General features: G+C 43.4%; 1 protein-coding gene across 4 annotated transcripts; it reads right to left on the bottom strand.

The window, feature by feature from the left end:
• Positions 1-2,374: 2,374 nt before the first annotated feature.
• Positions 2,375-12,268, bottom strand: LOC101778892. 4 transcript variants are annotated; one of them, XM_012848584.3, is made up of 12 exons: positions 12,032-12,267; positions 11,821-11,916; positions 10,809-11,115; positions 10,629-10,719; positions 10,340-10,420; positions 9,202-10,199; positions 8,359-8,700; positions 7,626-8,018; positions 7,100-7,199; positions 6,810-7,036; positions 5,931-6,326; positions 2,375-5,357 (listed from the first exon to the last, which is right to left on the bottom strand). In XM_012848584.3, the coding sequence occupies exons 1-12, from the start codon at positions 12,070-12,072 to the stop codon at positions 2,694-2,696; spliced, it is 5,736 nt and encodes a 1,911-aa protein (XP_012704038.1). In that variant the 5' UTR covers positions 12,073-12,267; the 3' UTR covers positions 2,375-2,693. The 4 variants fall into 4 exon arrangements, with proteins under 4 accessions (XP_012704038.1, XP_012704037.1, XP_022684654.1 ...); XM_012848583.3 differs by having other exon boundaries at positions 6,810-7,199; XM_022828919.1 differs by having other exon boundaries at positions 6,810-7,199; positions 8,410-8,700.
• Positions 12,269-13,213: the final 945 nt, after the last annotated feature.

Genomic DNA, 13,213 nt, shown 5'->3' with positions numbered 1-13,213 from the left:
ATATACAATTTTCATATAAAGTTTATCTCCATCCGAGTTGATATGAATTAGTTGTGATTTTTTGGAAGTGTAGTGTCGAGTGGTGGGAGATTCCGCCAATTGAAACGGTAGTAAGGATGCTACAGTACCCCTTCCGCCATTTTATCTGGCTATAGCTATTTCAAACGGCAGTATAGGTCTAGATTTGCAATTTTTTTGTTTGACTATATTTTTGCAAAATGCTAAAATAAAAAATAAAAAAATAAAAAAAGTTCGGCTTCGGGAGACACAGGCAGGAGTCGGAGGGATGAGAAGAAATAGTTTATTGATCGTTTGGGCCTATTGGGCTCCCGACTACCACCTATTCGGAAATAACTGGGCTGCAACGTACGATCTTTGATGGGCTTCGGATTTTCGAATTGACGCTGGAAAATAATGAGGAAGTCCATTTTTAACCATTGATCTATCACCTGAGTTTGGTTTTGGCCGTCCAACTCCAAAATCAGGAATTTTCAACCATCAAGCTACTAAAACCGTTTACATTTGGCAATTCACTGGTTTTGAACGGTAGTTTCGCTGACGTGGACGACATATGGAAGTGGGGCCCACATGTCCGGTCATTTTTCTCTCTCCTCTCTCCTTATTCTTTATTCTCTCTCTAGTCTCCATGCCCGGACGCGCTGGCCCAGCTCGCTCGCCCGGCCGACCGTGGTGAGCTATGCCCCCTGCTCCTCTGCACCTTGTTTCACCACCGCCTGCGTCACCGTACTCCGGCTCCGCGACGGCGCGGAGGTTGGGGCCCACGGCTCCAGCACTGCAGTGGTGGCACAGAGGAAGGGTCGGGCCGGAGCTACCACCCGCCTCCACCACCGGAGCGGCTGGCCTCCCGCGAGCCGCGGCTCCACCCGCCCGTGAGTTGCAGCCGCGGAGTGCCTGCCGCCACCTGCCCGCGCGCCTTTGCCGCTGGAGCGGACGCCCACCTGCAAGCAGCCGCTCCGCCTGCCTAGGAGCAGCTGCCGCTGGAGAGTTGGCCCGCCCGCAAGCCACCGTCGCCGAAGCGCCCACCCATGCGCTGCGTGGCCACCGGAGCGCCTTGGCAAGGGAGAGGAGAGGGGGGAGAGAGAGAAAGAGGATAGAGAAGAGATAAAATGAGCTGACTTACAGGCCCCACCGCCACGTGGCATCCACGTCACAAAACCACCCGCTAAAACCGTCTGATGGCCAAATATGCACAGTATTGATAGTTCGATGGTCAAAGATTCATGGCTTTGGTGTTGGATGGTCAAAACCAAACCGAGGTGATAGTTCGACGGTCAAAAATAGATTCTTTTTTCAAATAATAAATAGGGTGAAATGTAAAAAGTATCAGGCGAACTAGCTTTCTTCTTATGGAGACAGACTAGTCTGAGAAATCTATTTGACATACCACTTGTGTTTGTCAAAAACAGAGTACAGATAAAAAATTAAAGTAAGGTAATTAAGTAATAAAGAGGATACAAATAGGTGCAGAAACATAAGAACCTGTATTCTGTTGTCTGTAGTAGACATGATATACAGATATTTTTTGTTAGATTTATGTCTAGATTTCCATGAGAGTATAAGCTATAGCCAATCAGTCACACTTTTTTCAACTTTGCAGATCTATCATGAGTAGCTTGACCAAGTACCATGGTAAAAGGCGGGTCATAACCTGCTGGACTTCAGAAGTGTGATGCCTGTAGAAGTTCAGCAACAATTTTAACATACTTGCCTTCTCCTGTTCTCCTTCTGAAATTGCTTTTGACCCGCAGCCTGTCATGTGGCTGTGAGATATTTCTGGGAAACAATTAAGCTCAAATCATGTGAAATCAATGGATCTTCATTATCAGCTGCATTGTCAGACCTCAGACACTGCAGAGCTTATAGAAACTGTAGTGTTGTTCACTACATTTCCTGCAAAGGCCCATTAACGCTGTCAGCATAGACAACATTGGAACTCCATCTGCTTCTGTCGGTGACTTGTGTCTGTACAAATCAACTATGTTCAGCTCTTCCAATTCTGCAATAGCTTTTGTCTCTGTTGAACTTTCCTCCCCCTCTTTTCTGTAACCTGTCTTGAATGTTGAATGCACCAAATAAACACAAGTTAACAAGAGCAAATACAAAACTCAGCTGGAGAGTGTAGAGTACGCTTCCTGTCCATATCTAGAAAAATTAGATGATGTATCCTCAGCAGAACTACCACACAAGCTTCTTGAAGTATTCGCTCCTCTGTGTGCTAGAGATGCTCCATAACGTTCAAGTACCATGCACAAATATAATGCTATGCTCCAAAACATTCAGGTACCTAGAAGCGAGCACGCTGCAACGTCTTTACAAGACTGAATTCAGTGGGAAGAAAAAAAAAAAGAGCAAATAGATGCTCCAACTCCAAATCCTTTCAGATATCATACGCAATAGATGCTCCGAAACATTCACGTGCCACACATAGGTTCACAAGTCGCTGATAGACAAAGTGGTATATACAAGGTGACACAAAACTTGTCCTAGAATGCCGCTACCGCTACAAGAGCACGGAGCAATGTCGTTACATGACTGAATGAAAGTTGGAATACAACGATTCCAAGTAGCACAGACGGCCAGCATAGCCAGGGCAGAGTTGAGTCAAGTAAAACACAACAAGAGATGCTAATTTTCAGACAATGCGACAAGCGTTGCAACTGCTAATCAGGCGATCAGGCATAGTACACATGCTCCCCGTACGCCGGTCCCCAAGTCTCAGCCGGATGCCCTAATGCAGGCACCATGGCGCTCCCCCCATCGCTCCAGCCGGCAACAGGGGACGCAACTGCAGGCATCAGCTGATACTCAGGGTGCACGGGGCCTACCATTGGTGGTCCAGTCATATAGCCGCCGCCGCCGCCGTGAGCGTGCGCCCCAGCGCCGCCGTCCATCCCCAGCAAGTACACGCTGGTGCCACCGCTTCCTCCGTGGTGGTGCATGCCGTCATGCTGGACATGGGGGAACCATGCAGGGTTCAGCTGCTCAAGCTCCGGACCTGCGTGGTACAAGACCTCAGGGTTCACAGCAGCAGTGGCAGCTCCATACGCCATGCCTCCCGTGGCTTGCACGCCGAGCATCACATCCATTTGGCCGACCCTAAGCGCATTCTGAGTGGGTGCAGCACCTCTTCTGGCAGTACTGAGACCCGGGGCATCGCCCGTGTCGGATATCAGTACGTGTTCAGCGGTGTCCCACTTCCATCCTGGAGCTGGACCAACTTTGACGCCTGCCAAGTTGTTCTCAGGAACAGGAACGGGGACGGAGATGGGACCTGGCAACAAATGCGCAGTTTGCAGACCCGCCCCCTGTGTCATGACTCTCCCATCCATGTGGCTGTTCGCGGCGTAGTTGATCCACATGTTTACCTGACCATCGACGTGGTACTGCCTTTGGCTGCAACCTGCGTGTTCTCCCCAAGTATAGCCAGGCATGGAAACCATAACCATTTGAGTTGGCTGTGGATGGTTCACGGCGGCAACATGGGTGCTGGAATCGAGGTGCTTCTCTATTTGCTCCAACTGATCAGATAACTCGTGCATGATTTTCAATACAGAGTTGGCTTCCTGTTCGTTAAGGCCTGGTGCTGCTGAGGCAGAACCGTTCGTGCTTCCTTGGTTCGAACTAGCACTGCTCCTCCCTAGATGCTTGCTAGTTTTCTCATCCTCCCGATTCTCAGGTTTTGTAGCAGTGGGAGCATCGAGTGCCTCTTCATCAACAGTCTTAGCATCCGATTTGGAGGTTGACAAATTATCAGAAGATGTTGTGTGGTTCTCTGCCGGTAGCATTTTCCTGGGATTCTGCAGGTCCAACTCTTTGTATGCAGGCTTATGTGCATGCCTCTCCATTTCACTTGTTTTTTCTGGCGCCGAATTCTGTGAAACAATGCTTTGATTCCCAGATGGCTGAATGGGAGCAGGTATTGCTGCACAGTTCAGCCCGCCAGCCTCAGATTGTTCTCTCTTTCTTGGCTCTTTAACTGGTGTGTGCATGATACGGTCACTCCCATGAGGATCCTTGACACGCTGCACACCAGGCTGATTTGTTCCTGATTTCTCTGTCTGCTTAGGGATTGAACAGCTATGTGTTACATCATCATGCACTTCCTTGGCCACTGTTTTCTCCTGATTCACAAATGCAAGTGAAGCATCCCCAAGCATTATACTCCCTACAGTAAAACCTCTAACAGAAGAAACCTGCACAGGGATTATAGCACTATTGATAATGACACCTGATATATGGGCTTTATGCACACTCGAGGCTTCTGTATTCTTGGTACCAAACACAAGTGGTGAAGCAGGTCTCCTGTTCTTGCTGTGGGTTGAGAGTTCCGCATGAGGTTTAGCTTCAGTATTCCATGTGTCCACAGGAGTCCCAGAATCGGTTGTAATATTTTCTGTACTTTCAGCAATGTTGGACCTCTCCCTTAGAACTCCCTCCTGTGAACGAACTTGCCTTCTCCTAATTTCCATCTGCAAATGCTTTGGAGCACTATTCTCATGTGACCATAATGCACTTTTCCGGGTAATGTATTCCTTCATGTTGATGCCATTGTTCTTTGCTGAAGGCATGACATTAAGAATTGAAGAGCCTTTGTTGAGACCTGCAGATTCTGAAGCTGGAGGGCCCCTTAAAATTCTTCCCTGTGAATGAACTTGTCTTCTCTTATCCTCCGTCTGCAAATGCATCAGAGCAGTGGTGTCATATGACTCTGATGCACCTTTCTGGTCAATGTGAATCATGTTGATGTCAGTGTTCTTGGCTGAATGAAAGGCATTATGAATCAAAGGGCCTTTGTTAGCATCTGCAGTGCCTGATACTGTAGTGGAGACCCTTGAAATACTCTCCAATTTATGAACTTGTCCTTCCCTATCCTCCACCTGCAAATGCTTTGGAGCACTGCTGTCATGTGACTGTGCTCGAATTTTCTGGGCAGTGTGTTCCAGCATGTTAGTGTCAGTTTTCTTGGCTAAAGGCATTACATTATGAGTCAGAGGACCTCTGTTAACACTTGCAGTGTCAGCTGCCAGAGTGGAGCTGATAGGAACTGTAGCATTCTCCGTGCCATTTGCTCTCAAAGGCTTAAGATTCCCAGCATATGCAGTACAACATGTATCTGATGTTGAAGTATCATGATTACTAGTTCCACTGCCTTCAGCACCTTGTTTACGAAGAATTTTGTCTGCTTCTAATGGCACATCATTCGACTTCTGATTCTGTACAGATGAACTTCTGTTCAATTCTTCCAGTTTTCCATTAACTTTTGCCTTTAATTGAAGTTTTCCCCTCTCCTCTTTCTGTAGTTGTGCATGTTGAGCAGACAATTCTCTCCATGAAAGCTGAATGAACCAAATAAATACAGTTAACAACAAAAAGTACAATTCATGGATACATCACACCTCAGTAACCCTTTCTGAATGGTGTTTGCCTGCTTTTAACATTTTATTTATAGCATAGTACTCTCTTAAGAAATCCGACAGCAATGGAAGTGAAGTAGATATAATAAAAAGATGCACCCAAATAGGATGCGTGGAAGAATCAAACTGTATTGGAAAGAGTGCAACCAAGTACAACTTAAGAGGACAGGCACCAAATCTTACAATTGATATAGGTGAATTTATAATGTAGAAGCATTCCTAGAAGCAACAGCAACATCTCTTTATATTTTTACGTTTGAATAATATGGCATCTAAATGTGAACTGGTCTCATAATAACAAAACAGTACAGTGACCATGATAATGTGCCAGGAAAACAACTATCCTAAGTTGAGAGCATGGCATCAGTTCTTTTTTCTTTTTTTGTAAAAGAACACAACATCAGTTTTTTTTGTAAAAAGAACAGGACATCATTTAATTGACAAGGGGCAAGGGAAGAAAGAAACATAGCATTATACAATGTGATAATTGGGTACCTGGGTTTCATAATCAGCAGAGTTAATCATATCATCAATAGTTCTCTCATAAACTCGCTCAGCAGTGTTCCCAGAAAATGATTGATTTTGATGAGTATTTGTCATAGCAACTGGCATAGAGTCAACTGTAGGGTGATCTTCCCATCCAAATTCAGAAATCTTAAATGAAACGTTCTCAGCAGAACTACCATGCCTGTTTCTCAAAGCATTCCCTCCTCCATATACATGGTAATCAGCAGATTTACCAGGTGAATTATCTGACTTCTGACTCTGTAAAAACTGGCGTCTGTTCAAGTCTTCCAGTTTTACAATAGGTTTTGCCTTTTGTTGGATTTCCCCCCTCTCATGTTCTGGTAGTCGTTTTGCATGTTGGGCAGACAACTCTCTCCTTGAATGCTAAATACAACAAATAAACACATGTTAACAGCAAGAAATACTAAGATTCATGGCATGCAATACTTACTAGCCCTTTCGCATTGTTGCTTGCTCACTTTTAGCATGTCATTATGTTATGAGCATTTAGTTTGTTAAGAAAGACAATGGAAGTGGAGTAACATATGAAAGGGAGCACCTAAATAGAATGTGTGGACAAATCATATTATAGAGGGGGAAATGCATTTTTTGGAGGACAGGCATCAACCTTAACATTTATATACATGAATTTATAGAGTCGAAGCATTAATGGAAGAAAAACATCTGTTTATATTTGAAGTATGAATACTATGACATTTCCATGTAAACTGGTGTCACAATTACAAAACAGTTCGGTGACATTAATAATGTGAAAGGAAAACAAGTTTTACTGGTCAAGTACAAGACATCATTTAATTCACAACGGCAGAAAACAACATAGCATCATACAAAGTGACAATTGCTTACCTGGACTTCATAACCAGGAGAGTTAAGCATATCAGCAGTTCTGGCATGCACTTGCCAAGAGTTGTTCCCAGGAAATGATTGATCTTGATGAGTATTTGTCATAAATGGCAAAGAATCAACTGTAGGGTGATCTTCCCATCCATGTCCAGGCATATTAAATGAAATATCCTCGGCAGAACTACCATGCCTGTTCCTTGAAGCGCGCCATCCTCCATATTCAATGTAATCTGCAGATTTACCAGGTGCATCATTTGACTTCTGATTATGTAGAAATGGACGTCTGTTCAAACCTTGTGGTTTTGCAATAGATGTTGCCTTGTGTTGAATGTTTTCCCTCTCCTTCTGTAGTTCTTTTGCATGCTGCGCAGAAGACTCTCTCCATCTTGAATGCTGAATGAACCCCAAAAAAAAGTTACAACAAAAGTACAAGATTCAGGAATAAGTGGCACCTCAGAGGCATGGAGTAACAAGATTGCCTATTTTTAATATCTCATTTTCATGCATGCACAGTTTCTTGGGACCCTTTTGAGAGATATGATGGCACTGGACATGGAGTAACACTGTATAGTAAAGAGTGCAACGGCTGGAGGATAGGCATCAATGTTAACATTGATATAGATTAACTTATTAAGTAGAAGCATTCCTAGAAGGAACAGAAACATTTTCTCCAAAATTTATGTTTGAATACTATGGCATTTTAATGTAAATTCATAACAACAAACAGTTTGGTGACTTTGACACTGGTCAAGCACAAGATATCATTCAGTTGACAATGGTGGAAATAACACGATATCATGCAAAGTGACAACTGCATACCTTGATTTCATAACCAGGATAGTTATGCCTATCATCATTAGTTCGGGCATGCAAATGCTGAGAGGTATCCCAAGGAACTGATTGACCTTGATGAGAATTTATCACAACTGGCAAAGACTCAACTCCAGGGTGGTCTTCCCATCCATGTCCAGAAATGTTAAATGGAATGTCCTCGGCAGAACCACTGCACTTGTTTCTTGAACCATTCCATCCTCCATATTCATGGGCATCAGCAGATTTACCAGGTGCGTCTTTTGACTTCTGACTTTGTAATAATGGATGTACGTTCAAGTCTTCAAGCTTTGCAGTAGATTCTGCCTTTTGTTGAGGTTTCCCCCTCTCCTCCTCCTGTAGTTGTTTTGAGCGTTGAGCAGACAACTCTCTCCTTGAATGCTGAATACACCAAATAGACAAAAGTTTAAATAACAAATATGAAGATTTATGGCTATAGGACAGTTAAGCAGCCTTTTTGCACTGTTGCTTTCTCGCTTTAACACTTATTTATGTTATGCCAAATTCTTGGTAATATGCTAAGAAATCTGAAAGGCAATGGAAGTAGAATAATATATATGTTAGAATCACACTGTATAGGACAGGTATGCAAAATGGCAGAAAATTATATGGCATCATGCAATGGAAATAGAATAATGTATATTCCAGATGAAGTAAAGCATGTCATTTACTTGACACTGGTGGAAAATCCTATGGCATCATGCAAAATGGCAATCCATACCTGGATTTCATAATCAGAAGAGTTAATCATATCATCAGTTCTTATATGCACCTGCCATGTAGAGGTGTTCCCAGAAAATGATAGATCCTGATGATCTTCCCATCCATGTCCAGAAATGCTGGATGAAATATCCTCAGCAGAACTAACATGCCACTTTCTTGAAGAATTCCCTCTATATGCATGGTACTTACCAGGTGTACCATTTGAGTTCTGACTCTGTACAAATGAATGTCTGTGCAAGTCTTCCAGTTTTACAATAGTTTTTGCCTTTTGTCCAATTTCCCCCCTTTCATCTTCCTGTAGTTGTTTTTCATATGGAGCAGATATATATCTCATTGAATTCTGAATACACAAAACAAACACAAGTTAACAACAAAGACTAGAATTCATGGACACAGGAAACTTAATTAGCCCTTTTGCACTGCTGCTTGCTCACTTTTAACGTTTCATTTTATGTCATGTGCAATTCTTGGGTAGTCTGTTAAGAAATCCAAAGGCAATAGAAGTGGAGTAACTAATAATGAAATGGACATGCCTAAATAGAACGCATGTTAGAATCACACTTGATAGGACAAGACTGCATATTTTGAAGGATACACATCAAACTTGACATGGATATAGATGAATTTATAGAGTGAAAGTCATTCATGTAAGCAACAGAAACAGAAACATATGTTTATGTGCTTGGGTACTAACTATGGTATCTCAAAGTAAGGTGTTCTCATACTAACAAAACAGTTCAGCCTGATAAAGGAAAATAAGTATTCCTGATCAAGTACAACACATCATTACTCGACAGTGGTGGAAAATTGCATGGCATCATGCAAAATAGCAAGCACGTACCTGGATTTCATAATCAGGAGAGTTCAGCATATCATCAACAGTTCTCACATCCACCTGCTGTGAGCTGTTTCCAGCAAATCGTTGATCTTCATGAGTATTTATCATATCAACTGGTAAAGAGTCAACTGTAGAGTGTTCTTCCCATCCAGGTCCCCAAATATCAGATGCAGTGTTCGTAGCAGAGCTAACATGCTTGTTTCTTGAAGTATTCCCTACTACATATACATAATTATCAGCAGATTCACCTGGCTCTCTAGCTTCACTGAATATAGTAGGGTATCCTTCTGACAGATCAATCATTACAAGATTAGCAGAAGCAGACACATTTGATGTACCAATTGGAACATGATTACTACTTTCAGAAACAGAATTAGCCAAGTCAAAGGCAGAAGTGATATCACAAATGACAGCGCTGACAGGAGCATCATTTGCCACATGATATGCTTCTACACCAATGCTTTTTGGGTGTCCAACCTTGGCTTCCCTGCACGAAGATATTTCTGATATGTTACTGGCACGAAGATTTCTAGCCTTGATATTTAGACACTTTATTTTCTCTAACAATGCCACATCCTTCTTGATGACTTGCTTCTCAAGTGCATCTGAATGGTTACCTTTGACCTTTCCAAGCATGAGATGAGGTAGAATTTTGACACTAGCATCGGCAGGCTCATGAGCATAGCAGGAATTATTGTTTTCAGGCTGAAAACCACCATGTGCTGGACCATGCCCTGTTTCTCCCCTCTGGTTGAGAAGGGACTGACCATTGTGAGTAAAAGATTCAACAGGGAAACTGCCATGTGTGTCTGCAGGCTTGCCCAGACCATATGATGCCACTCCTCCAGGCCAAATCCCATTTCTGTCAGGGGGGTGATCAGGAGGAGGATGCCAGTAATCAATACATGGAGGAGGCATACATATATCAGGAGTCTGTGTAGCATGTAGCTGAGCCTGTTGTGCTTCCATAGAGAAGTCCGCAGTAGAAAAAGGATCACCTCCTGTCATACAAAAATAACAAATCAAATCATATGCCCTTGACAAAAAAAATCATCATATTAAAAGGAAAGTAAATGTGTCGCAGCAAAATGCTATGACAAGTATGAAATAATGGGAGATCATTAGTGAACTAGGTGTATACCGGTTGGTGGGATCTTTCTCTGTTCATCTCGTGCCGCTATTATAACAGAACTAAAAGTTGGTCGCCCTTGAAAACTATTACCTGCAAGTAAGAAGACACTAAGTGCACTAAACATTTGTAGTAGGTTCATTACATAAACTCTATGGAATTGGCAAAGTTTTTAGCACCACAACCATAAATTCAACTGGAAATACAGGGTTATTGTTGGAAAAAATGATGAGTTTAGATGTGTGACTGAAAAAATACAAGCAGACTTTATGCAAGATAATCTGGTGTCGCATGTAGTCACCTAATTGACTGTTTGACTGAGAGCTCTTGGAAACTAGTACTGGGAAATCATCTGCACTTAGGGTAAACCCCTTTCCGTGTGATGTAGGTCTCTGCATTGGCAAAATGAAATATTGGATTATTGATGACTTCTATATGTATCCAGTTACCTGACAACATGAATACTATATGAAGTGCATACCCTTTTGGCAATACTGTTTAATGGGCCTTTGAGAACATCCGAGAAAGAAGTTTGAGAATGTGGAAATCGCCAGCTTCCTGATCTTAACTCTGTTCTTTGAGGATGACTTATCGCAGTTGTAGAATTATACGAAGTTCGACCCCAAGCAAGAGGTGAATCGAGCAAGTCACTTCCATCTGTTGATGTCCTCGAGCTTCCTCGGGAAGAAGGGCGATCATTGATGTTGCCAAACGAACCAGAACCTCCATCATTCTTGAGAGATAGGAGCGACGATGAACCCCACGCATTTGGTGCTGGAGGCGTTGGCCTGTCGCCCCATTGGAAGGTGCCCCCGCATCCATTCCAACACCCCATCAGATAGCATATAATATCAGTATATCACCAACTGGGAAATTTTCACAATTTTCATAATCTTCATATTATCAAGATTACCATTTTAACACTGAATCAGAACTATTTGAGCATCAAAATTAACATGACTACTAAACCTAATTTGGGACTAAGTGGGATAAAGGCTACATAGCAACAACAGGGAAACAGTCAAAATTTGTCTGGAACTCTGGACAATAGATCCCCATGACAGTGCATTATACAGAGTAAAGACTAGCATTTTTGAAACTGAAACAACTCTATTTGTGCATCTAAGCCAACATAGTTACTTCACATACTCTAAATCATCATTTCAAGGGACCAAAGAAGCTAAAGAGCACACATATGACTGACCCAGCATCATTTCTCTGTTATACTAAACACTAGTGTAAAACTATCTGAGCGTCCGTCAACAACAAAATCCTTTTCAATTGGATTCTCCAGACCCACTGCCCCAAGCCTGTCAAACTATAACACATAAAGCATGGTGAAGGAGAGTATCAGACAACCCGCTCTGGAACAAAAACCCCAGCGGGATCAGTAAGCTAAGACAAAGAAGCACATTAGCACAATTAGCCCCCAATTCAACTAAAAATGGCATCTGCAGAGGATGATCATTTAGGTCGAGAAGAAAAATTGTCACCTTTGGGTTGGCAGGTTGGTGTGCTTCTGGGCCGTCCCCAGAACCCCAACGGCGGGCGTCTTCGTCGGCGCGGCCGCAGCAGCAGCAAACCCCCACCTGCAGCCACCAATCGATAAACCCTAAACCCTCGTGGTCGGAGAGCGCTAATCGAACCCAAATGGAAGCACAGCAGCGAAATGGGGATGCGAAGGAGGAGAGAAGCGCTTGGTACCTGTTGTCGGCGGCGGGTGCGCGCGCCGTCGCCGCGGCCATGGCTTTCCCCGCTCCGGCGGGGTTCGGGGTCGCGCGCTGAGGGGGGAACCGGGACGTCGCGGGCGCCGGGTGGCGGCGAGTGGCGAGGAGCGCGCGCTGGGTAGGGGGCTCGCTGGAGACAGCGGCAATGGCGGCGCGTGGGGAGCGTGGCGGCGGCGGAGGCAGCGAGGAGACGGTACGGGGAGTGGAGCTGAGTGGAGGGAGGGGGAGCGTGTATGACAGGTTGGGCCCACGAGGTCCTCGGAGCCCAGTGGGAAGACACGGGAGACGGGACAGATTGTCAGTGGCTCTCGAGAGAACACGAGCTGCAGTAAGACCCCCTTTAGCACGGCTCATCCAAAACGGCTTCACCGGTGAAGTCAAAGCTGGTGAAGTTAAAAAAAATTGGTTTCATCCGGCTTCTAGTTCATTTTAGTTCCGACTTACAAAACGGCTTCACGCTATAGTATCTCGATTTGCGTGAAATAGATGAAGTCAAAGCTGAAATAAACCGTGCGACCTTAATCTCTTTCTTTTGTTTTGCAAAATTTCAACATCTCTTCAGCTAGACAGGTGGTAAACTGGTAAAAGGTGAACAGACAGGCTGTGCATTTCTTCGTTGAAAGCAGACGAAATGAACAAAAAAAAAATTGAAAGGAGAGGAGAATATTTACTTACTCCGTATATTACTATGACCACACGTACCTCTCACAATTTTTTATTTCTTTTTTTTTTCCAAATTCAGTGCTACTTTGGAAGTGTCCGCATGATCTTTAGTAGAGGTTAGGTCCAGCCCTTTTCCATAGTTACCTACGTGTAACCTTCACAGTTGACTCATGGTGTTTCCTGGTATTTTCCAACAGTCAATTAAAAATAGAAAAATACATTAGTAGTTGACAAACAATACTAACCAAAACGATTTTACAACGTTTCAAAAAAATAACATTTTCCATACTGCTTTGCTAATTTTCATTTAAAAAAAAGGTTCTGCAAAATGTTTTCCACCAAATGATCTCGCGAAAGCTTTCTCGCGATAAAATTGTAGAAAATTGTCTAAATGGTTTTGGTAAATTATCTAAAATTGGATTATTGATAACTGAAATTAGCACGCTTCGAGACATGCAATATTAAGGCTAGCATAGATTCATTATTGGCTTGCAAT

This window comes from Setaria italica, chromosome VIII (assembly GCF_000263155.2).
Source record: "Setaria italica strain Yugu1 chromosome VIII, Setaria_italica_v2.0, whole genome shotgun sequence".
NCBI lineage: Eukaryota > Viridiplantae > Streptophyta > Magnoliopsida > Poales > Poaceae > Setaria > Setaria italica.
The sequence above is the reverse complement of the archived record's forward strand: the minus strand, read 5'-3'. Positions and strand labels throughout refer to the sequence as shown.

What these genes read in the sequence shown, in the direction of transcription:
- LOC101778892 (XM_012848583.3), bottom strand. Translation starts at nt 12,072, where the DNA reads ATGGCCGCGGCGACGGCGCGCGCACCCGCCGCCGACAACAG. An exon ending in TAAACAGTATTGCCAAAAGG is followed by an intron (nt 10,720 to 10,808) that starts GTATGCACTTCA and finishes TTGCCAATGCAG; the next exon opens with AGACCTACATCACACGGAAA. An exon ending in CTGCTGATTATGAAACCCAG is followed by an intron (nt 5,358 to 5,930) that starts GTACCCAATTAT and finishes TGGTTCATTCAG; the next exon opens with CTTTCATGGAGAGAATTGTC.